General features: G+C 45.7%; 1 protein-coding gene across 2 annotated transcripts in view; it reads right to left on the reverse strand.

Moving 5' to 3' along the window:
• Positions 1 to 2,054: 2,054 nt before the first annotated feature.
• B4galt1 (beta-1,4-galactosyltransferase 1) overlaps positions 2,055 to 25,540 on the reverse strand; it is a 58,147-nt gene continuing 34,661 nt past the window's right edge. The window contains exons 2-6 of one of the 2 annotated variants that reach the window (XM_004658379.2): positions 24,288 to 24,523; positions 10,764 to 10,951; positions 9,020 to 9,142; positions 5,573 to 5,677; positions 2,055 to 4,852 (exon numbers count right to left, since the gene is read on the reverse strand). In XM_004658379.2, coding sequence (XP_004658436.1) covers positions 4,720 to 4,852; positions 5,573 to 5,677; positions 9,020 to 9,142; positions 10,764 to 10,951; positions 24,288 to 24,523 — 785 coding nt within the window. In that variant the 3' untranslated portion in view covers positions 2,055 to 4,719. Of the gene's footprint in view, positions 4,853 to 5,572; positions 5,678 to 9,019; positions 9,143 to 10,763; positions 10,952 to 16,606; positions 16,889 to 24,287; positions 24,524 to 25,540 lie in introns of those variants that run through there. The other variant, XM_045134015.1, reaches the window with a different exon arrangement.

Raw genomic sequence — 25,540 nt, forward strand, 5'->3', positions numbered from 1 at the left:
TTCTTGTCTTGTTCATGCTGATTTTGCTAGATGATAAGCACTGAGGTTATAATCTAAATCTTATAAAAAGTGATTTACTGTGATTTTGTCCTTAGAAAAACTGAAAAAGCTCCCCATGTCTTAGGGAAACCCACTGTATACAAACAATGGTAATACAGTTTGTAAGCTTCATGTAATGGTCATAAATAGATATTTCTTTTATTTTAAATTTTTTTTCTCAATTTTTATTAACATTCCATGATTATAAAAAATATCCCATGGTAATACCCTCCCTCCTCCCACTTTCCCCTTTGAAATTCCACTTTCCATCATATCCCCTTCCCTTCTCAATCAGTCTCTCTTTTATTTTGATGTCATGATCTTTAGTTAAGCCTTAAAATTGTTCAATGGTGAGCCCAGCATGGTGGCACATGCCTTTAATCCCAGCACTTGGGAGGCAGAGGTAGGAGGATTATGTGAGTTTGAGGCCGCCCTGAGACTACATAGTGAATCCCAGGTCAGCCTGGACTACAGTGAGACCCTACCTTGAGAAACCAAAAAAAAATTTTTCAATGGCAAAAGGCACTTATTTAAGAAATTACTTTGTGTTTGTCATATTGTCTCTACTGTATGTTAAATCGGGCTTATTTTATTTTATTCTTGAGCCATATATAATCAGTCTCAGTCAAGGTTTCACTTAATTGTCTCATTTCTAATATCCTAAATTCATTGCTTATATACGAGATATTGATACAAAACATGAAAATACAAGCAATGTTAATATAGTTTGTCTAAGCTTCATGTAACAGTTACAAATGTTTCTTTAGTTAAGCCTTAGTTTTGCTCAATGGTAAAAGGTACCTACTTAAGAAATTACTCTCTAATGTAACTCAACAATGACTAAGTTTTATTTTATTCTTGAGCTATGTATAATCAGTCTCAGTCAAGGTTTCACTTGGACTAATAGGCTCCCCTGTCTGACAGTGACTTACAATACTAGACTCTTAACGCATGCCTTCTGCTTGTCCTTGATTAACTTCACCTAACCTGACCCCAGCTCCTACCACTTGCCTTAGCCAGAATCAGAGCTATTCCTCAGGCCCCTCTTTCCTTAGCCCTTACCCTATCTCATGCAGGGATAAGTACACTGCCATCCCCAATGGGCAAACTTAAAACTCTCTTGTGTTCCCACTCTTCCCTGATCCCAAAATGCCCCTCTGCCTCCTCTTGCCCCAAGCCCTCTATGCCTTGCCTCTGAATGCTCATCCTCCCTTTATGCTTGGTGTTTTGATGTCATAACTGTTGACAAGAGTAGTAACAAGCTCCTTTAGTCTCCCTCTGTCTTCTCACAGGGTGCACAGAGCCCATCTCCCTCACCTTCTCTATAACAGTGTCTGCCAGCGACTGCCCTGAAGCCAGCTGGATACAGGGATGGTATGAGAGAAGTCTCTGCTTCGCTCAGGACCAAGTCATAACAACGTGCTACACAGGCGCTATTGATCTCACCACTCTGCCACCTCTAGCCACCAGGAAACTGCCTCCTCATCACCTAGCCTTCATCTTTTATCAGTAACAAAAGGCTAGAATGTTAGGTCAAGACAAAAATGGAGTCACAGTAGGAGGGTGACAGACACAAGGAAGTGGGTCATCCACATTCCTCAAGGAACCACCCAGCCATTATCCCTTCCTTGCCTAATAAAGTCCCAAGTCTATGTTTCCTGCCCCCTTATCTCCCAGGTCACCTGGTCGCTGTTCTGGTCTCACACCCTAGCTATTTGAAATGGCCAATGACTTCTTTTTCCTTCCTCACTCACCTTCCCCCAACCCAAGAGCTCTATATACTCCACTATCTGTAATCTCAAAGTTGGCTGTGCCCTGCTCTTGAAAGTCAGTCCTGGCAGCTCATGTTTTTCCCCCAAATAAAAGCTTCCATCTTTGCCTCAGGGTGGTCTCCGTGGTCTTGGTCACTTCTGAACCTTACAGCTGGTGCTGTGACTCGGATGGAAAAACTTCCGACTCCCATAGCTCCCCAAAGAACTCAAATCCCTTAAATCAGAAAAGAAACACCTCATGGCTATAAAGATAGAGACATTTATTCATGTTACATTACTGCATTTCAAAGGCAGAAATACAGTTGTCTGTTTTGAACACCAAAGTCAGATACCCCTCCTCCCAATAGTAAAGACACAATTTGCATACACAGGAAATCGCAATACACAGCGTAACAGGTCTCTAGGACAGAAGCACTGTCATCCTAGCTGCCCACACCCAGCCCAGCGGAGACACTGCCAGGCTGAAGGCCAGCACAGCATTTCCTTTGCCCTTTGGTGCCTCTGATCTTTCCCAAAGGCCACTTTACATCGGTCACCAGCAATAGGATATACAGAGAAAGGCACAGCATGTGACGCCATGGTCATAACTCCCAGACGAAGTAAACGCTCCCCAGACTCTCCGTGAGGATGCTGACGGCAGGCAGCATCTCACAGGCCAGGCCCAGCAGTGCCTTGGTTGTACCTGGGCCCTGGGAGAGCCCCCCTGAGAATGCTGGTCAGGAGTAGGGGAACAGGCAAAGCAGAATTTTCCTTGGTTCTTAGAATGAACCATATACTTAACATGAACAAAATATAAGAGGGACAAAAAAGAGAAAAGGTAGAATTGTGTTTCCAGCACAGGAGGTAATACAGAAGCTACCACTCAAGGCATTTGTCTCCTTTCTTTTAAGGCACTTTGGAAAAGTCAGGATCTGGAGTCAGAAAAAAGGCCTTTGCATTTCCCCTAGCTCCTTTCAGTGCAGCCAGTCTTACTTTTAATGACCTTGGTAAGGCATGAGGAGCCCACAGAAAAATACTCTTTGCATAGACTGTTGCTTTTGCAGGAGGAGATAGTTTCTAACCAATACAAAAGCTCCTGGAAAAAGCAGCAAGTAGGAATCTGATATGCTCAAAGCAATTCAAATACAGGTAGGATCAGGGCCAGCCATCAGCTCAGTCTCTGCATGCAGAGCTGGTGCAAGAACTAGGGCAAGGGTGGGGTCCTGGCTTCCACAAGCAAAGGGCTGGGTTCTGGATTAGGCAGCTGAATTTAGGATCTCAGGCTGGGCCTGGCAAGTTGCTTGGTGTTCACTGCATCTCCTTTTATCTCACTCCAAGTCCCAGGCAGCTATACATCCCCAAAAGGGGCATGTTTGTGAATGACAACCCTGTGGGCTGGCCTCAAAGGGTGAGAGCACCTTCTAAAACCCTGAGGGGGCCGGGAGAATGAGAAGATTTAGGCACCAGAATTCTCAGGAGGAATGAGTGGGTACAGCTGAATTTTCTCGATCTTTAATTAAAAGGCACAATGAATAGTCTTTTTTGATCCTGAGTGCCACAGGCCAGTTTTACAGAATGAAGCAAAGGTAGAAGGGGAAAGGGAGGCAGAACAGTAAAAGGCAGGGCCAGGCAGGAAAGAAGAAAGTGTGGGTCAGGGAGTACAGCCCAGAGGCTCTGGGAGGGAGGCCATCCCTGCCAAAACAGAGGTTACTTGCCACTCTCACCCCAACTAGGGAGGCGGGAGGCGCTAAGTGATGGTAAACAAACTGCTGTTATTTTCAACCCCACAGCTTGGGGGCCTGAGGGGTCAGTTCCAGGAGGCTGAGGTTCCTTCCTCCCAGCCCTCCTGGGAGGGGCAGAGGCTATCTCCTGGGCGCCTGACCCAGAGGTCTGGCAGGATAATGCTGAGTAGGAGGCCTTGCCCTCATCAAGGGACCCAAAGGGGATTTTGCTCTTCATGAAATCTGGCCTGCCAGCTAAATCAGAGGCCATGCTTGTGGCCATTACAGCATACATTATATTTCCCCCTAAAAAATACTCAATTCCCTCCCTATATTTAAAATACCACAATAAAAAATACATAGGAAATTCAAGTTTACATAGCATGCCCAGAAAAATAAATTGTCATGACTTAACACTAAATAACTATTCAAATTTGGATCAACACAAAAATCAAAAGCTATAGAATAATTAGAACTTGATTTGTTCTTTAAAATACTACAAACTACTTAAAAAAAATTCTTTACCTTCAGAAATCAGACAATCAACTAGAGACAGGCCCCTGGGAGGGAGAGCACCCAGGGCTTCCGCCCGGATGCTAGCTTCCCGGGGACCCACACGCTAGCGGGACAGAAAGTTCAAGGCTCAAGTTTTTAAATTCTTTTGCTACGAAAACACACACACATATACACACAGTGATTGTAACAGTTGCATACCACTGAAAGAAGGTGGGAGAGGGGTAAAACATGGTTGAATTGTTGTGTTTCTCTGTTAAAAAAAAAATGACAGCAGAAGAATGTCATGCCTATTTGAATTCAGTCAGCAGCAGTCTCCAATTTTTCATGAAGTAATAACATCGCCATTTAAAGCAAAGTTCTTAACCATTTCATAATTTAGCAGATTTAACAGTGGGAACGTGCCCCACAGTCAAATTCTGAGCTGTGTATAGTTCTGACTCTTTGGGGTGACACTGAACATGTTCGAGAAGACCCCCAAAGGCTGATGGTCACTGAGAAACTCCTTGAATGCCGAGCCAAGTTGGGGGCAAATCATTCCACTCCTTCTGACCATCTCGAAGGGGTCTGAATGACGAGTGAAGGGCCCTGTGTCACTTAGACTGTACAAATGAGGGGGACCAGCCCAGACGACTGACAGAGACACACACCAGAGGTCCCTGGCCATTTTCAGGTCTCTTATTTGTACCAAAATGCTAGCTTGGTGTCCCGATGTCCACTGTGATTTTGGTATACAATGGGTATCTCTTTATGTCCAACACCTGGTAAGTAAGTGAGTTCAAACCATCAAAGCGCATAGTCTCCTTTGTGTGGGCAATCCGGTCAAATCTACCAGGAAAGAAAGGACAAGGGAAATATGTCAAAATAGAGGTCTTAGGAAACTGCTGAACACTTACACTTCTTCCCCAGTTACCCTTTTCTTTCTTTTTTTTTTTTTTTTTTTTTGAGGTAGGGTCTCGCTCTAGCCTAGGCTGACCTGGAATTCACTATGGAGTCTCAGGGTGGCCTCGAACTCATGGCAATCCTCCTACCTCTGCCTCCCGAGTACTGGTATTAAAGGCATGCGCCATCACGCCCGGCTCCCAGTTACCCTTTTCCTTGCGCCTCTCCCATAGAATAAGCACCTCCATTTCACTGGAGGCACGGCGCCCTGTGCAGAGCCTCCGTCCTGCAGCCTGCTCCACCCTGAAGACAAGAATGCTCGCTGCGGGGCTGAGGAGACTGCTCAGTCAGAAAAGCACTTGTCCTGCAGTGCAAGCTTGAGGACGTGAGTTCAGATCCCGTGTAAAAGCTGGGCTCAGAGGTACCTGGCTGTAACCCCAGTGCTGGGGAGGTGGAGATTGAGGATCTCTGGGGTTTGCTGGCTAGCTTATCCAGCCAAATCAGTGAGCTCTAGGTTCAGTGAGAGAACTTGTCTCAAAAAAACTAAGGTACAGAGCAATTGAGAAAGACACGACATCAATCCCTGGCCCCCACACATGTACACGTATGCATGCACATGTACACATACAAAAAAAAAAAAAACAACAAACTGCACACAGAACATACCTCTGAGGATTGGGCTCATTTTTCTTGTCTCTTGAGTGTCGGATCATGCGACACCTCCCTATCACAGCATTTGGGCGAGATATTGACATGCCTTTGTGAACTAGCCTGCAAGGAGTAAAACGATGAGTCATTACCACAGAGCGGCCCTGAGATGTGGGTTTGGTAGCCGCGCTGCAAGACTGTGGCTCCATCTGCCAGTTCAATCACCGTTCTCACTCAGCCCAGCGTCATTTGTGACCCAGCACAGGATGGCCAGGGTTAAAACTCAACACTCCGCCATATCCTTTCATTACAGACTCTAGTTTGTGGGGTTTGCCCTCATGCAACTTTTAGAGTGGAAGCTCAGAACATAGTGCCAAGCTGGAGGTAAAAAGGGGAAGGTAGGGACTGGCCCAAGGGAAGAAGGAAGTGAATCAGCTAGAGGAGGCCAAACAGGATCAAGTTGTAGGATGAGTGTCTGTCAGGGCAGTCTGGGCGGCAGGAGAAAACACAGGTGAGGGCAAACACAATGCTCAGGGACCAAGGTCAGCTTCCACAACCAGATGAAAAAAGGGTGCAGGAAGAAGGAGCAGGGGATGAGGTGGAAAAGATGTCCTACTCAAGAGCTTAACACCAGACAGTGCCCGAGTCAAAGGGACACAATGCAACCATGAAGCGGTAAGAAGTTCAAGAATGGAAGACAGAGAAGGAGACTGGAGGTAGCCAGAGCAGGATGGAGGATTCTGCATGGGCTGGAGGCTTGGGATGAGTAAAGAGCAATCCTTACAGAATAACCAAAGCCTTAACTGTTTTTAATGTTTTTGTTTTTTTTGAGGTAGGATCTCACACTAGCAAGGCTGACTTGGAATTCACTATGTCGTCTCCCGGTGGCCTTCAACTCACGGTGATCCTCCTACCTCTACCTCCCAATTTCAGTTTTAAACTGGGCATAGTGGTGCACACCTTTAATCCCAGCACTCGGAAGGCAGAGGTAGGAGGTTTGCCATGAGTTCAGGGCCACCATGAGAGTTAACCAGGTCAGCCTGAGCTATGGTGAGACCCTACCTTGAAAACACACACACACACACACACACACACACAAACACACCAAAAAAAAAAAGTTTGGGTCTATGTCAAATTCTCACACACTGGTAACCTTGAATGGTAAGACTGTTGCTCTGATAGACACCTCTGTTAGCAGGTCAAATAAATATGCTCGAGGGCTGGAGAGATGGCATAGTTTTTTTCATTTTTAAAATATTTTATTTATTTATTTGAGATAGACAGACAGAATGGGTGCACCAGGGCCTCCAGCCACTGCAAACTCCAGATATGCATGTACCACCTTGTGCATCTGGCTTACATGGATTCTGGGGACTCAAACTTAGGTCTTCAGGCTTTGCAGGCAAGATGCCTAAGCCATCTCTCCAGCCCCCCCACCAATAAAATATTTAAAAATCAAAACTGAACAAACAAATAAATAAATAAATAAATGCTCTCCAGTTCAGGAAAATTGTACCTGGTATGTTTTGGTGTCAAACTCAAGGGATGAGTTATGAGTTCAGACTGGCTCACAGTTTTTTTTTTTTTTTTAACGACCTTCAATGACAAGAGATAGGCTTACCAGTTTTAAAAGGGTCCTGGAATGTGGATGGGATAAGACTGGACATGGTATGACTGTGGGCCAGGTGGGTCCAACACAAAAGTTCATTAGACTACTCTGTCTTTTCTTGTATACAGTCAAAATCTTCCAAATTAAAACTACAGCACAAATATTCTGTTAGGAGAGTTAGGACTCTGCCCAAGGAAACACTTTATATTGAAAAGGGTCCACAATGAGATACTAAATGTTTGCTTGTTTATTTCTTTCTTTCTTTCTTTCTTTTTTTTTTTTTTTTTGAGGTAGGTAGGGTCTCACTCTAGCCCAGGCTGACCTGAAATTTACTCTGTAGTCTCAGGCTGGCCTTAAACTCACAGCAGTTCTCCTACCTCTGTCTGTTGAGTGCTGGGATTAATGGCATGTGCCAACACATCTAGTGATGTTTTGTTTTGTTAAAAAAAGGTTCTCCTCAGGCATGGTGGCACACATCTTTAATCATAGTACTCAGAAGCAGAGGTAGGAGGATCCCTTGAGTTTGAGGCCACCCTGAGACTACAGAGTAAATTCCAGGCCAGCCTGGACTAGAGTGAGACCCTACATTGAAAAAAAAAAAGAAAGAAAGAAAGAAAGAAAGAAAGAAAGGTTCTCATGGTATAGCCCAGGTTGACCTTGAACTTGTAGCAATCCTCTTGACTCAGCTTCTCTAACACTAAGATTACTGGTATATACCACAACATCCAGCTAAGATGTTAATTTTCTTTTCTTTTTTTAAAGTTAGGGTTTCACTCTAGCTCAGGCTAACCTGGAATTCACTACATAGTCTCAGGATGGTCTAGAACTCAGTGATCCTCCTACCTTTGCCTCCTGAGTGCTGAGATTAAAAGCGTACACCACCACACTGTGTAGCAGACACTGAAGTTTTGCAGAGGATGTCATAGGTTTATTTTTTTTTTATTTGCATGTGTACGTGTGTGTGTATATACATAGAGGAGCAACAGGAAATGGAACACCAGATGTTTGTGCCACTTATTTTTGTTGTGTGCCACTTTTTGTACCAAATTTTAGGAGTATTCTGGAGAACTGAACCTAGGCTGACAGGGTTTGCAAGCAAGTGCCTTTAACTGCTGAGCCATCTCCCCAGTCCTGATGTCACAGGTTTATTCCTTTAGTACAAAATGTCATTTATAAAGTCAAAGGAGGGGCTGGAGAGATGGCTTAGTGGTTAAGCGTTTGCCTGTGAAGTCTAAGGACCCTGGTTTGAGGCTCAACTCCCCAGGACCCACATTAGCCAGACATACAAGGGGGCGCATGCATCTGGAGTTTGTTTGCAGAGGCTGGAGGCCTTGGCATGCCCATTCTCTCCCTCTCTCTCTCTCTCTTTATCTGCCTCTTCCTCTCTTTTTGTCACTCTCAAATAAATAAATAAAAACAACAACAAAATTTTTAAGTCAAAGGAAATTTGTCCTTCCAGTTGGTTCTCATTTTACATCTTCCAAGGCGATTATAACATCTCAGGAGCCCCTTTTTCTAAGGACCCTGCTCAGCACCTATAGGACACAAGGGTTGAGAGTGGGAATGCTTCTCTCCTGAGATCAGTCCTTACAGAATAATCAAGCACTGATTCAAAACCTGGAAGTGGGCTGGAGAGGTGGCTCAACAGTTAAAGCACTTATCTGCAAAGCCTAATGACCTGGGTTCAAATCCCCAGTACCCACATAAAGTCATATGTACAAAGTGGTGCATGCATCTGGAGTTTGCAGTGGCTGGAGGTCCTGATATGCCCATTCATATTCTCTCTCTTCATAAATAAAACAATATAAAAACCTGGAAGTGAAAATGGACATGTGAGAAAGTGATATAACCATTACCTGTTAAAAATGTCATCATCTTCTCCTCCCCAGCCCCAGTAATTATTAGGAAATCCATTGATGGCAAGAAACTGTTGTTTACTGAGAGCAGAGACTCCTCCAAAATACTGAACATATGGCAAACTGGGGAAAAAAACATATGCATAGCATGGTCAGTAAGTTTGACATCCCAGGTAATGACTGCTGAACACATACACATTTTTAACATATTACTTAGTCATTGCGATTTACTGATGGGGGGAGTTATGAGGGCTTGCTTTGTTTAATTTGCTTTTAAACCAGGGCTCAGTTTATCTTAGAGGCACACAGATACCCAAACATAGACCCTTCCTCTTTCTAAAAATATGCTGCTGTTCCTATGGTTATCTTGAAAGCCAGTCAATGAGCAGTCCTAAGTCCAGTCCTTCCCCTGTGGCTTGTGAATCTGCTTCCCAGATACCCTGTTCCTGCAAAGAAAATCTTATCAAGGAGGCTCCAAATCTGAGATTGCCTTCAAGTCCCTGAGCTCACACCGTCCACTTGTTTTCTTGCCCCATTCAGTCTACCAATCTAGCTTTTGTTCTTCTAAAGGCATATGACTTAAACATTAACCTTAACAATAGAGGCATCAGACCTGGAAATTTCCTCCAATATTTTCTTTCACATTTATATTTTATCTTGACTTAGCAAAATATAAACTGATCATTTATTTTCCCATATTTCCAAGCAGTAGGACACCTGGGTTCTTGTCTCGCTCATTCTCAACATTTATGTATTTGCATTTGAAGTTCCTCAATGGTTATGAAGGGTAGATTCCCACGGGACACAGAGTAAGTACTGAAGAGAAATGTCAAGAATCAAGATATGCCCAAAGGCCATACAAAGGCCGTTCTGTGGGTCTTTTAAGGACTTTTTTGTGTCAACCCTCACTAAATGCAACCCCAAACCACACTCAGGCTTTTACTGGAAACCATCACAAAAAACTGAGGAAAATTCTAGCCAAATCATATAAATCATATAAAAGTCATCATAATAATTATTTCCTTCCTTTCTTCCTCTCTCCCTCCATTTCTTCCCTTCCTCCCTTTCTTTCCTTCTCCTTCTTTTGAAAATTCTTTTCCACAGGGATGTTGTGTGTGGAGATAGGGTTTTACTTTGTAGCCCAGGTTGGCCTTGAATTTTCAGCTTAGTCTCACTAAATTTCTAGGCAAGACTTGAACTCATGATCCTCCCACCTCAGCTTCCCAGTTGCTTCACTCACAAGTTAAAATCCACAACCACATAATGAACACCAGCAATCCCACTGAGGAGGATCCTCGGAGTAATGGTGGCAGGGAAGAGGGAGACAATGGTACCAACACATGATGTGTCCACACAAGAAAAAAAAAAACAAAAAACTTGGGTGGTCACTTAGACCTCATCCTGTCTCACCCTCACGCTTTAAGGAAGGAACAAGAGGAGTCAGAGTATGAACATGTCAAAGAAAAGGTAGGGAGAGAAGGGAAGGCAGACAGGTGAAAAATAACTGCTGAAGAGCCTAGGCATGATCTTCCCCTGGAAAAGAGCCAGTTCGCACCTAAACAGCTTGGACTTCAGTAATAAGTGACAGCAGACTTAAAAAAAAAAAAAAAAAAGCAACCATTTCTTTAAGGTGGCATTCTCCTGTAAAACCTAGGAGCACTCCTGGGTAGAGAAACTACATTGCCTAGCTCACATGTATAAAAGCAACACATCTACTGCAGATTTCGGGCTGAGTATCTCTTACCTAAATCCAAACTTGTCCATCGCGACAGAAATGTGCCGTGGCTGTGAAAAGCACCTGTAGGCATTGTGGTCATCCATTGGAATGAGGTCTACGTCGCTGAACACAAAGCAGTTGTAGTCATAGTCCTTCAAGGCTTCTTGAAAGCCAATGTTGAGGAGCTTAGCACGATTGAACATAGTGTCTCCAGCCTGATGCAAAAACAAACGTCGCGTCAGATGCCATAGGCCGCGGAGCAGAGGTTTCATAGGGACTGGTGAGTTGACACATGGTCATTAGCTAACTGCTGGGCCTCACTTTTCTGCCCTTTATTTCACAAATCAATGCTGAGCGTCAGCCTCTGAGTCAGCAGTCCCACTTGTAGGCGTCTGTCTTGCAGGACTTGCATGTATGGGAATATCTGTGAACGCTGGTGCTCTCTGGGATGTGTGCACTGCAGCGGAAGACTGCAGGCAACTACACAAGCGTCAGTGGGAAACTGGCTAAACAAGTCAATGAATTAGGGCTGTTAAAAAAAATAAATAAGGGCCACACACGGTGGTGTACACCTGTAATCCCAGCACGCAGGAGGCCAGAGCAGAAGGATCATGATTCTGAGGCCAGCCAGGGTTACGTAGTAAATTCCAGAGCAGCTTAGGACACATAGTGAAGCCCTGTCTTTTTCTTTTTTTGTGTGTGTGTGTGTGGGGGGGGAAAGAGGGTCTCTCATTGTTGCAAGTAAATCTCGTCCAGCTTTATGTGGGTGGTTGGGTGACTGAACCCAGGCTGTCAAGCTTCTAAGCAAGTGCCTTAACCACTGAGCCACCTCCCCAGGCCCAAGTGCAGCTTTTCCTGAGGGCACTACTCAGGTCTTCATGCCTGTATAGCAAGTGCTCTTACGCACAGCCCATGAAACCCTGTCTTAATAAATAAGCAACAACAAAAAAAAGGAGGTCCAACTCAATCTTAAAAAATGGTGAAAAAGGCATTTTAACACATTTTAATAAACTAACTCCAAAAAAACATATAGGAAGCAGTGGCAGTTGGGTGCCTTTTCATTTTTATGCTTCCTACAGTCTGACTGCCACATTGTGGGTCTTCCACACGTCTGTCAGACACTAAACTAGGTACTAGAGGAATACAGTTCACTCTCAGTGTAGGGTAGGAAGCAGTCACAATCACATCATGACAGATTTAAAGGACACCAAAAGAAGAGGGGACCCTGCTTCAGGGTACTGACCACTGGGGCCAAAGCACCAAATCTGTTGGTACAAAGTTGTTTATTTTCATTTTGTCTTCACTAAAATACAGGCTCTATAAAAGCTCATGCTTTTTTTTTTTAATTCCCCTAGTACCCTAGTGTCATAAAATAAAGAGCTTAATACTTGCTGGCTGGCTGGATGCATGTATGAATGATGGATGGATAGATGAATGAGCTAAGGACGAGTGAAAACATGCAATGGTAGATGGCCACACCTTCTGGAAAGCTCCAACCAAAACAGCCCCTTGGAAGTTACTATGCATTTGGGTGTCTGTTCCTGTGGCTCGGGGTTAGTAGGGAGGATGCCCACTCTGCTACCGCCACTTCTTACAGGTAGTTCACCAAGCCCTTCAGCAAGTGCCCGCCTCATCCTGACCTTGCAGCACTGCCGCAAAGACGTGAAAGTTCAACTGTGGAAGTCAGTCTCACTTGTGTGGTTTTTAAAATATTTTACTTGAGAGACAAACTCCTGTCCTTAGGCTTTACAGGCAAGTGTCTTAACTGCTGAGCCATCTCTCTAGTTCCCACTTACTGCTCCCCCCACCCATATATCTAGGGATCAAGAGAACAGGGCCCTTTACTTTGGCTATCACCAGTCCATCAGGGGCCAAAATCCACTCATCATCTCAGAAGTAAGCGATGCAAAGTCCTCTACATGCAGCTAGAAGACTTGGAAACTGGCACTCCACATGCTGGCCATCAACCCCCAGGTACATGACGCAAACAAACTACTTACAGTCAAGTACCAGGAAGTCAGAGAACAAATCAAAGAATAGTGGATGAATTTATAAACCACCAGACACACGAGTTCCTTTCGTAAGTTCCTAACAAAGCACTCTAACCATACATGGATGAGGGAGAAGGCTGTGCCAAAAGGCACTGTGTTCTTTGGCTGCTCCACCAGGAAAGTCAATCTTGAATTCTGGGTTCGGCTAATTCCATGTAGGTCATGAGGCAAAACAGTTCCCACTTCAGGAATTGAGCAGGAACACTATGAAGTTATTGGGGTTGCTGTGGTATTGCTGATAGCCACTGGGGGAAGGGGAACAAGTCCAGGACAAGTGCCTCTGCATTCATGGCCTTCACCTCAACCCAGACTTCTTTGTGTTTAAGTTTATTTGAGGGCGCAGGGCAGATAGAGAGAGAGAGGGAGTGAGAGGAGCATACGGGGCCTCCAGCCACTGTAAATGAACTCCAGACACATGTATCACCTCGTGCATCTGGCCTACATTGGTCCTGGGGAATTGAATCTGGGTCCTTAGGTTTTGTAGGCAAGCACTTTAACCGTTGAGCCAGCTCTCCAACCCCTCAGACTTACTTTCCTTTTTTTTTTTTCCCTCGGTTTTGTTTTTGTTTTTATAGGTAGGGTCTTGCTCTAGCCAAGGCTGACTTGAAATTCACTATGTAATCTCAGGGTGACCTCCAACTCATGGTAATCCTCCTACCTCTGCCTCCCGAGTATTGGGATTAAAGGTGTGTGCCACCATGCCTTATTGTTACTTTTGAGACCAGCTCTTGCTATAGAGCCCTAACTGGCTTGTAACTCACTATATAAACCAAGCCGACTTTGAACTTGTGGTCAATCCACCTGCTTCTGCCTACTGAGGGCTAGAATTATAGGTGTGTGCCATTACATTAAGACATACTTTTTTTTGTTTGTTTGTTTTTGGCTTTTCAAGGTAGGGTCTCACACTGGTCCAGGCTGACCTGGAATTAACTATGTACTCTCAGGGTGGCCTCGAACTCTCAGCGATCCTCCTACTTCTACCTCCCGATGCTGGGTTTAAAGGCATGTGCCACCACGCCCGCAAGACACACATTTTTATTCCCACTTATTAGCCATTTGACTTTGGGCAAATCACACTGTTAGGTCTCAGTTTCCTGCTTTGTGACATAGGCATGATACCAGATGGGTTGTATTAAATAACATAATGCCTAAAAGGTATCAGCACCTGGCCTGGTAACAAGTCAGCTATGATCACAGTTATAAGAAGAGGTTTCTCCACCCATTTTGAGCCATCATCTGATGGTCACATCAGACTACTTCTCAGGTTCTAGGATGATTTTCTAGTTCTTAGGGACTCCCTTGGGTTTTAGTGTTTGCCTATGTCCCTCCCGAGTCCTTTCAAGAGTCCCCCTTCCAATCCTGCTTCTCTGACACACAGGGACTTTCTAAAAAGGATTAAGGCTTAACTGAATTAGTCTAAGGCTCACATGATTAGACTCAAGCAGAAGAAAGCCAGAGCTCTTTCCAGACTGAGACCATGTGGGAAGGCGTGGTGAGGGGTCAGCACACTGAAGTAAACATCCCTTTGAACAAAGACCCTGCCTTTTGAGCAAGATTTGAGCCAGTGCCTTGCTATTTAGCTCAGGCTGGCCTCAAACTCATAGTAATCCTCCTGTCTCAACCTCCTAAGTGCTCAGTACAAGGCATGTGCCCAGCACAAGCAAGCTTTTAAAAGTGGGCTTCATCTCACAGTGGTTGGCAAGATTTAAGTTATCCCTTTCATCTAGGGTGCTGGCTGCTATTAGAGGGAGAAAATAGGAAGAAAGAAGAAAGGCCAGCAAATAGCTTAAAATCTTCAAATGACTGAGCAGAGGCTGATGTGGGTAGAATGAGACCAAATTCCGAGGGTTAGAAAAGAGTTGTGGGTTCAGAGAAAGTCATCGCATGGTGAGAACATTTGTAAGGGCTATGAAGATAAAAGAACATTCCAGAAACTGCAAGAAATTTGGCTGGGTGAAGCCAAGGAATCCTGGAAGGTAGAGGTGGTACTTTTTAGGCTCTGTCTTTGTTTAGACTACAGGGAGCCTTCAACCATGTTTTGCATATTGAGGAAGGATTTGTGTCTCCACCCAAGTAAAGGCGCAGAGACTAGCTAAGGTATGATTCATGGGCGCATGCATGCCTAAGTAATAAATGGTGGGTAAATTGAAAATTCCTTCCCTCAGGACTAAGAGCAAAGGCTCCAGCTCCCCTTCTTGCTTCACCTGCGCCCACTGCAGTGGCAAGCAGCCTTGGGGGCGGGGCAGGGATAATCAGGACAGGTATCTAACCCCAGGAAAGTCACTGGGGTGGTTACGGAGGGGGAGGGCTAAGGTACCTTTTCCCCAACTGCAATAGGAGACAGATGATTAATTGCAGAAAGCCATGGCCCATCCTGTCCAGCTCCCAAATAGCCAAATAGCTTCTAAAAGATCTATTCTGTCCTTTCCTGGAATGCAGGCCCTCTTGTGTGACCAGCAGCTATATCCCCAACCACCCCACTGGTTGAGGACAGGACATACTTGGGTTCTCCTCATTCAAAGACACAGCAACACAGCAGCTATAGGGTTGTTCCAGGACTCAATGAATCGGAATTTCTGGGATGAGAGATGCAGTGGCTTTCACACACATGCTGTGAGAAGCACTTCTACCTCCACCGTTATCCCCAGGACCACAGGGCCACAGATCCAGATGCAGCTCTGTAGCCTGTGACAATGCTTGCTGAACATCCCTGTGTGCCTTTCTGTGCCCCCACAGATGGCAAGGCTGAGAAGGTGGTGACAGCTGGGGCCAAAGACGCTCTAGCCGGGCATTCTCGCAGGCTTCAGTGGAGATCTGGGACCAGAAGAGGTGATGCCCAGAGGACCTGAAATTCTACAGATGCTAATTTGTGAAGGGCTAATATCCACTTTCCTTTGAGTTCATAGCAGCTGTTTTCTGATTTTTAAACATAGTAAGATGGAAGTCCTGAGCTTAGACAGACCTTAACAGAACTTGAATCTAAGGCTTTTAAAAATTTTTTTTTAAGATTTATTTTTATTTATTTATTAGAGGGGGACAGACAGAGTGAGAATGGGCATGCCAGGGCTTCCAGCTGCTGCAAACAAACTCCAGACTCAGGTGCCACCATGTGCATCTGGCTTAAGTTGGACCTAGACAATTGAACCTGGATTTTTCGGCTTTGCAGGCATTTGTCTTAACTGCTAAGCCATCTCTGCAGTCCCTGAGGCTTGTTTTAGAAATGGACCTTTCTGGATGAGGGTCCCAGCTGAGGAGGCAGCTCTCCCGTGACTAAAGCAGTCTCTTACAAGGCCAAATACATCCTTGACCTCCACTTCCCAGGAGCACAGGGTGGAAGAGCTAAGGAATGTGGGGTCGGGCGCCAGAGGCAGAAGTGGAGCAGGATACCCACTTCTCTGGGCCTGAGCCACTGAGGCCTTTCTATCTCTGCACAGAACAGGGGCACTAAGCATTTTCAGGACGTGTAAGAGACAAGCTGGAAATAAAGACCTCTTTCAGAAAACAACTACCTATTTGTATATAAATCTATAGAAACGTACAAACAGTTTCTTAACCTTTAATCCCATGCCTTTTCACATTTTCATGTAGCCTGTGGAAGTAAATGCAGAAGAAGTCAACACAGAATAAACTTCACACTCTCAAGATGCTCATGAATACACTATCCGCAGTTTTCTACTAGAGAAAAGGTTAATTATGCTCGAGTTCAATGATCAACCACAGTGAAGGTATGGCAAGTCATGAACATGAAGACTGAGACAGCATGAGGACGCTAATGATATGGAATTTAAGAAATGAGGTGTATACACTTCTATACATACAGCAGGAGCTCTACTGTGGTTTATTTAAAGGTGGCAAAGTCTCTCAGCCCTCTGCACAGTGAGTTGGCTTCCAGCAATCTTGGTGTTTCCAAGCGAGCCCACGGCAGCCCTGCGCTTGCCTAGGAGGCCCCAGCGCGGGCAGACAGCACGCTCACAGGGGCATTCACACAGCTTCCTCTGGCCAGTGGGGCCAGCCACTGAGTTGGATGTGAGGACATTACCAGGGTGGCAGTGGTGGTAGCGGTGGCGGCGGCAGCAGCAGTAGGTAAGTCGGCTTCTCTCTCTTTATAGGAGGCAGAGGACAGAAGAAAAGGTAGGTGAAAAGTGAGAAGCAGACCACAGAGAGGAGCTCTTCCTTCAACTTGCTTTGCTACAAACAGGATTAACAAGTAAAGGCAAAAGGTCCTCACTAGAAGAAAAAAAAAAAGAAAGAAAGAAAAAGAAGAAGAAGAGAGAAGGGCATATGCAAAGGAGAGAGGTAAGAGGCAAACATCAAGGCTGTAAAAGGGGAAGGGGCCCATTCTGATCACATGCTCGTTCCACGGCAAAGTCCTAATAACTGTCATAATCAGAGTGCTTGGAGAAAATGGTGTTTCCCGGAAACAGGAGTACCAGAAAGTGCTTCAACATACTCTCGGGGAAGAATGGACAGATATGGTCAGGGAGGGAGGGGACAGAGCACAAGGACAGCACTCAGTGGTAACACAGACAGTCCCAGCCCTCCCCCACCATCCCCACCTCAGCAAGAGTGGACAGGTCCAAGTGCCCAAAGGTTGGGGAGGGGTGAATGGATGAGCCCCACCTACAGACATACCCACCTGGCAGCTCTGGAGGAAATGGAGGGCAGAGGGTGGGGAGGGCACACAGAGGGCAAAACAGAAGCCATACCAGTGGGGACCACAAGCCCAGGCAGTGGCCCTCACTATGGGGTTGGTTCCATGGGTCTGCTTCACCTCAACTGATCCTGCTCTCATGGAGGAACCTGCTGCCTGGATCGGTGCACAGCCAGGTGCTGAGGAGTGGCGGCAGAACCTCGGGCCCTGAGGGTACACAGGGCTGTCTCCAAAGAGCCATCTTATCACCCTGAAACAGTGCACAGATAAAAGGAGAGGGGAAAAATTCAAAGCCAAAGAACCCTTAGGGAGCAAGCTGGGCTCATTCCTTGCGTCGCCTAGTCCTTCAGGCAAGAATCTGCCTGGCAGACAAGCCTGCACGGTGCCCTGGGGTTCTGTGGCTGTTACTCAAGAGCTGTGGCCCTTTTGCACGAGCTAGCAAGTTTCGGAGCAGCAAGTATCTGTGGGTCATTCTGGGAATGACCACGTTAGGACAGGGTGGTCCTTAGGCCTCGCACGGCCTCTCTCCAAACCCCAGCTCTGCTACTGGCCATCATGTGCTTACCTTTGTAGCCCTCCCTGAGCAGGGCCAGTGAGGGGCCCTCCCTGGGGCTGTGGAGGTTAACATTTAAAGGATCACAAAGGAGACTTTGCTTCTGTTTTTTGGTTTCTGTTTTTTTGAGACAAGGTCCTGTTACATAGCTCAGAATAGCCTTAAACTCATTGTGTTTTCCTGGCTGTTCACAAATTTGCAATCCTCCTGTTTCAGCCTTGAGTGCTGAGATTACAGGTATGAGTCACCTGCCCGGAACACATACAGGGCTAAAAAGTCGGTGGCCTGCATTTTTCCTGAGAGTTCATTCTGGGGAGGGGTAGCCTATGCCATGGAGAGAGGCTGTGCAAGTGTCTCAAGGGTCACGACCTAGCCAGGCTGGGAAGAGACTCCACTTGCAGCATGCACACACCCAGCCAGAGGACTGGGAGCAAGGTGTCCTGGAGCGGGTGGAACTACATGGGCATCATGGAGAGATGTCACATGTTCCAAACCTCACCACATCTGTACCAGACTGCGGAGGATCTTTGCGGCAAGGGATGTGGGGAGGAGTCTGGCCTGGGGACTGGAGTTCAGGAGCCAAGATGCGGCACAAATACAGAGAATCATTTCTTGCTGGAAAGTGCTAAGCGGCCTGGGAAGCACAGGGAGGAAGATGTCATCTCTGTTCTTGGGGCTCCAGAGTTAATAAGGTAAAAGGATGAAGCTTAAAAGGTGTCTAGAAAAGAGAACCACTGGGGAAACCCCACAGGCAGAGGGAGACTGCTTAAGCACGGGCACAAAGAGCGGGCAAGTACCTGGGTGAGATGACGAGCAGTGGGGCCCGGCCGTGGCGCACACTGTGCAAACGGGCATGAGGAAGGAGCAGCTGGAGGTCAGCAGGGCCAAACCCCAAATGGTACTGTAAGCTAAGCTTGGGGTTTTGGACCATTTAGGCCTCTGCTTTGTGGCAGTGGAGACATGCTGAAGGGTTTAAAGAGAGGAGTAGCATGGACAGAATCACACTCTCAGGCAGCTGAGTGAGGAGACCAGAGGTGTGAGAAGCTATATAAACTGGGGAAACCACAGCTGATCTTAACTCTGGGGCCGGGACTGCCATGGCTATGAGAAAGCTACACAGCAGTGACGCCTGCATGCACTCATCTGTAATCTTTATGATGGGTAATCCCCAAAGCATCATACATTTTCCACTTGAGGTTTTAACAGGCGAGAGCATCTTCTGGTCACGTGGCCTTTCCTTTCCTGGCTGACATAAGGAAATAGAATCCATTCTCTGTTTGCTACATGACACCTTGACCTTCATCTCCACACCTGCAGACAGCAGTATGAGACACAACCCTCCTCTGGAGGAGTGACCTGGTTCCCGGTCCTCTCAGATCCTGTCATTTGACTCACACTGCCATTCCTTATCCTCTGAACCCACAGAGGCCCCAACAAACCAAACGGAAGGAAGGTTCATGTGTGTGTGTGCACAAACGTCAGGATCTCTTGTCAATCAGTGATCAGCTCACAAGGCACTGGGGAATTGAACCCAGCTAAGAGGCTTTGCAAGCAGTGCTTTTTAGAGCCATCAACCCAGCACCAGAAAGGTCTTGATACTGGTACTGAGTTGGGTTGACACAGGGAGATCAGTAAAAAATTTATCAACATCGTACCACGCAGAGGCAACAGGCAGGCAGAAAGAAGGGTGGAGAGGAAAGACGCAAATCGTGACAATAACAGCTAATATTTACCAAGCATATATCACATACCAGGTGTCCAACAGCCCAGTGAGGCAGATACTGACTTCCTCTCCTCCTATGGAGGAGACGGAGGTCTGAAGAACTTACAGGGTCTGCCCAAGGCTACTGGCTGGGAAACGCCCACTCACAGCCCTGGACAGCAGGCTTTGAGAAACACTTCAAGGAGAGGCTAAATGGCCTCAATGAGAGCTGTTGTGATGTAGTGGGAAGGCATTAAACTGGTAGTGAGGGGTTGAGGGTTAGTCCCAGCCCCACTGTTATTTATGTGAGCAGTATTTATCTCTACTGCTTACCTCCTCTCTCTGAGTCTGTCTCCTCTGTGACACAGGTCACTGTCTGGACTCTAGGGTCTGGGCAAGTCCTAGGGACACTGAAGGTGAAGCTAAGGAAGGAGGTGGAGATGGGGTGCAGCCCTCACCTCAGTGACCTTGTCAATGGGGAATTGTGTAACATTTCTACCAAGTCCTGTACTGAGAAACCTGTTTCAATTCTGGACTACATGTCTTGGAGGCCATTCTGTTTTTGTTTTTTGTTTTTTTTTCTAGGTAGGGTCTCACTCTAACCCAGGCTGACCTGGAATTCACTATGTAGTCTCATCGTGGCCTTGAACTCACAGCGATCCTCCTACCTCTGCCTCCCGAGTGCTGGGATTAAAGGCGTGTACCACCACACCTGGCGGCCATTCTAATTTTAAGCATTGTTGTGTCCCCCCCAATCTCAGATGAGGGCAATGAAAAGTTGACATGAGATATCATTCTAATAGCCTCTAATGAGGCAAATAGCACACAAGGTGTATTTACTCAATAAATAATGTGCTGCAAAGGCTGGTGCTATAGAAATCTTTCTTCCTCCTCTAGTCTATGGCCATAAAGCAGAGGGCATAGGGAGTTCTTAATTTGTAAGTGGGGTATGTTCTACTGGAGTGACTTTTCAAGACTCAGGCTCGTTGTATCACTTTATTATGTATTAGGTCTTTTTTTTTTTTTTAAACTAGAAAAGTAGGGCAGACTTCAAGCTGCTTCTTGATGTATCTGGGCTGTGATTAGCTGCATTTTCCCAAAAGGGATGGCAGAGTGGAGGAGATGAAATGGACTACATAAGATCGTCTGAGGAAGGGGTAGAAAAGTAACAAAATTCTACTCAGGTAGAAAGTGAATTCTTATAAGAAAAAGACTAAGGAAAAAGCAGCACAGGGAAGGTCTGATAGTAACAAAACTAGAAAACAAGGGTGCGGGTCTGTGTTTGAAAAACTAAAAACAGTTCTCGCTCTTTTGAGCTGGTCTCACCATGTAACCCAGGGTGGCTCCAAACTCTCTTCATCCTCCTGCCTCAGCCTCCCAAGTTGCTTGAATCATAGGTGTGAGCCACCACACCTGGAAAAGCAGTTTTTTGACTTTTTTTTTTTTTTTTTTCAGTGCTGAGGATCAAACTCAAGTCTGCATGCATGCTAGGCAAGCACTTTACCACTGAGCTAAATCCCCAACTCCTAAAAGGAAAAATATTTCTAATGCTAAAGTTGCAAGGAGGGGGAAAGAGAATGGGGAATTTCAATTATCCTAAGGAAAGGAAGAGGTATTAATTTAGACATGTTTTCCCCAAAACTGATTCACAAAGCACTCATCAATGGAGATAGTTCTTACAAAACAGTTCCCTGGGCTGGAGGGATGGCTTAGTGGTTAAGGTGTTTGCCTACAAAGCCAAAGGACCCAGATTCGATTCCCTAGGACCCATGTTAGCCAGATGCACAAGGGGCGCACACATCTAGAGTTCGTTTACAGTGGCTGAAGTCCCTGGTGCGTCCATTCTCTCTCTGTCTGTCTCTCATTCCTCCTCCATTCTCTGTCAAATAAATTAAAATATTTAATCATAATAATAAAACAGTTTCTCTGGCTAGAAAAGCTTGGGAAACACTTCCAGAAGTCACAGTGCACTGGTGAAGGCACTGCAGGAATGAAATCTGCCTCCCTCAAGTCTACCTGGGGACATCTGGATTAGATGTCTCAGGTGCCATTCCTATTTTAAGCACCCTTTCTCACTAGCCCCAAATGGGGACAGGAGATACCATCTTAGGCAAAGCCTAGCATTTGCCAGCACAATGGTGCCACTGGTCCAACTTGGATTACAGCAGGAAAAAGCAAGACATACAGACATAGAGAAATGTGTTATTTCAAGCCATGGGAATATCTATGTAAACATGCTAGAGGAACTTAAGCTAAATGGAATTGACAGCTAAATTTCATCTGTCTGGACTTTGTAATTAAACAAGAAAGCCTTACATGCACTGAAAATTCAATATGACCATGATCACTTGAATTTAAAAAAAAAATTCTCATCACTAACTCTTGTTTTCCTCCTTCATAAAAAATATATTATTTTAGTCTAAATGTGTACCATTCAGACCATGACGGTCTGTTCTCTGCTCAGGCAGATGCGTGGGAGGCCATCAAAGGCCTCAGCGAATAAGACCCAAGGACACCGTCTACAATGTGTCACTCAGTACCGGTACAGCACTGTCAGAAGAAGCAAGGTGCAGCCGGCCTGGCTTGCTCTTCGCAATCCTGGCTGGTTCAGGCGACAATGGCTTCCTTCCCGGACGATCACCACTGCTGCTGCAACAACGAACTGTGAATTCTGCCACCATCAACCCCCACTCAATAGCAACAGACAATGTTTCTGGATGGCAGAACTTTCCTCAAACAAATACTTGTTGAAGTCACCTGCATTTTACCTGTTCTCTTTTATATTCACCAATACTATCCTTCAAGATGAACCCCAACTGTGTGACTATCTTGCTTGAAGGCCTCATGGGCCTTGGTCTTAACTTCACTTAGCCAACAGGCTCATAGTTTCCCACCACTGCTAGCCTGGCTGCTTGCAACAGGACCCTATTCTGCCTTATCTAGCTGACAAACAGCTCTAACACCTGGTCTCAGAGCCTCTGGTTCTTCCTCAACCAACTAGTATCTCCATTTCTGGGATCACATGGGCTCCTTTATTTCCTTGGGGTCCCCATTCTCTGGCTCCTGACATGCCTTCAGAATCCAGTTTACATCCTGATTCTTTCAGGTCATGGATCGCTCTCCTTCCTCTGAGTTTCCCAAGCACTTGGCAGCAACAATCCACTCACATGCCATTTGGGATTATTAATACGCTACATGGGAAAGTCCCACTTGTCTAAAGTGGGACATGATTTTATACCTCCTTAGGAGTTCCCTGCAATTCTCTGAGGCAGCACCATGCCACAGCAGCCCTCAGAATGTGGATGAACACAGCATTGTTCCCAGCTCCTCTTTTAGACCCAGGGAGAGCACAAAAGCTCCTCAAATTGGATGGAAGCAGAGAAGAGTCAACACTTTCACTACCTCAATCTGACTCAGGGTTTATCTTAAAATGATGTGGACACCGGCCTTGTAAAAATGGGCATGCACTGACTCTTCCAAAGTATTTCAATAAAATTTGGTACACAGATATGTTAGACTTTTCACGGTACCTAGCAGATTAAACATATAAGGACATATGTATTTGGGATGAATTTAAAATATCAAACTTATATTCTTGGTGTGTGTGGGGGAATGCTCCTGAAGCTCCTAGAAGAAGCAAAGTGACTCTAGTTATAAAAAGGGGGCAGAGGTGGGCGTGGTCACACTCTTTTAATCCCAGCACTTGGGAGGCGCAGAGGTAGGCAAATTGCAGTGAGTTCAAGGCTGCACTGAGACTACATAGTGAATTTCAGATCAGCCTGGGCTAAAGTGAGACCCTATTTCAAAAAGAGGGAGAGAGAGAGAGAAGAGGAAGTAGTCTTAGATCAACTTGACTATCCGAGTTGTAGTGATAAAGGTCGGCAAGTCTTCAGTATTAGTTTCATAAGCAGGGTAAAAGCCTGACACACACAGATCAAATAGGAGGCAGGAAAACCTTTCTCAGACTCAGACCAGACTTTCCCTACCACCCATGGCTAGGTGTAGGCATGTAGACTCAACTCAGCACATGGTCTCTCATGGGTACCTCAGAAGATACAGTCTGACTGGAGGAATTTTGAAGTTGTCTAAAATTTTGTTTTTTAAATGCAGGGTCTCACTCTAGCCCAGCCTGACCTGGAAGTCACTCTGTGGCCCCAGGCTGGCCTCAAGCTCACAACAATCCTCCTACCTTAGCCTCCCCAGTGTTGGAATTAAAGGTGTGTATCACTATGCCTGGACAAGTTGCCTAATTTTTTTTAAAAGAATAACAAGAAAAATAAATAGCTATTCAAAAATAATCAGTGCTTTACTTTGTGGTAATTAAGGTTGTCTTCTTTATACTTTTCTTTTTTGCTGGAAGTCTACCTTCCAAAAACCGATGTCCCTGGCTAACAGAGCTGAAATTAATGAGCAAGCACACCACTGGGCTCTATGCTCATGTGCACTGCTTAACCATGGGTGGTAGTGGCAGTACAGCTAGCTTCTCGCTGTTAAAATGCCAGGTGCCTATGAAGTCACTCCCCGCCCTCTGCCATTCACTACACGGACATTTGGTAACACATACTCTCTCTCGCCTCATCTTCCCCAACCTCACCTGGTTGATCACATAGATGCCATAGTCCAATTGCTGGCGCTGCAGGATTGGATGTAAGTAATACAGCCAATACTTGAGGTGTTCCTGTCGGTTGCGGAATGGAATAATGATAGCCACCTTGTGAGGAGAGATGCAGTACTTGGGGTTGAAACGGCCACCCATCCTTATCTCCGGGTTTTGTTTTGCCAAAAGCTCCAGATCCACAGGAACAGTAAAGTCAATCGATAGGGGGCCAACTAGAGAGATGGAAGGAAGGAGAAGTTAGCAAGCCACAGGACAAATCACTCCTCAGATGGAGTCTGATGACTGGGCCTCAGCTGCAGGTGGCCGTGGAGAGACCACTCATGCCCAGCACTGGGAACATTTCTGGAATAAGAGCAATCAGTCACTGCAGGAAAACGCTCATCCCAGAAACCACTCCTTACTGGACAAACCCCAGTAGTAGTTGTGGTAGTTTGAACACATGGTCCCCAATACATTCAGTGTTTTATTAGTTTTTAGTTTGGATCTGCAGACACTTCACTGGAACTGTCACTGGGTGGATCTTAAGGTGTAGTGGTGGGCTTGAAAACCAATCTAAAGATATGCAAAGTGCCTAGTCTGGAGTTCCTAGAAAGGTGTGGTGGTGGGTTTGAAATCCAATCTAAAGATATGCAAAGTGCCTAGTCTGGAGTTCCTAGAAAGGTGTGGTGGTGGGTTTGAAATCCAATCTAAAGATATGCAAAGTGCCTAGTCTGGAGTTCCTAGAGTGTGTGGTGTGGTATGGCTTTTGGCTTGTGGCCTCACTCTGACCTGTGAAAGCAGGCCAGCTTCTTCTGCCATTATGGAACTTCTCCTGGATCTGTAAGCTTCAATAAAGCCCTTCCTCCATAACTGTGCCTGGTCTGGAAGTTCATCTCAGTGATGGGAAGCTGTCTATTACAGTAGTTTATCCCAGGAGGCGCTCCCTGCCCAGAACCCTCTCTCATCAGGCAGCTATAAATTATGGCTGTGGTAAGATCACTGAGTACAGATGAGAATGCACTTCCTTGGAAGTTCTGAGGTTTTGGACAATAGACTGACATGGCTCTCTGAACCTATCCTAACTGGGGTGTCCTGTGTTCAGTGTGGAGAAAATGAGCTTCAAATCTGAAGGTAATGGAGAGCAGAAGGGACCCAACATGGAGGTGAACCAAACTCAATGGGGAAGGCTGGAGGCAATGAGACCCCAGAGGAGGAGAGGAAAGAAAAAGAACTTAAGGAAAGAACATCAA

The sequence above is a fragment of the Jaculus jaculus genome, chromosome 1 (assembly GCF_020740685.1).
Source record: "Jaculus jaculus isolate mJacJac1 chromosome 1, mJacJac1.mat.Y.cur, whole genome shotgun sequence".
In the NCBI taxonomy this organism is placed as follows: Eukaryota; Metazoa; Chordata; class Mammalia; order Rodentia; family Dipodidae; genus Jaculus; species Jaculus jaculus.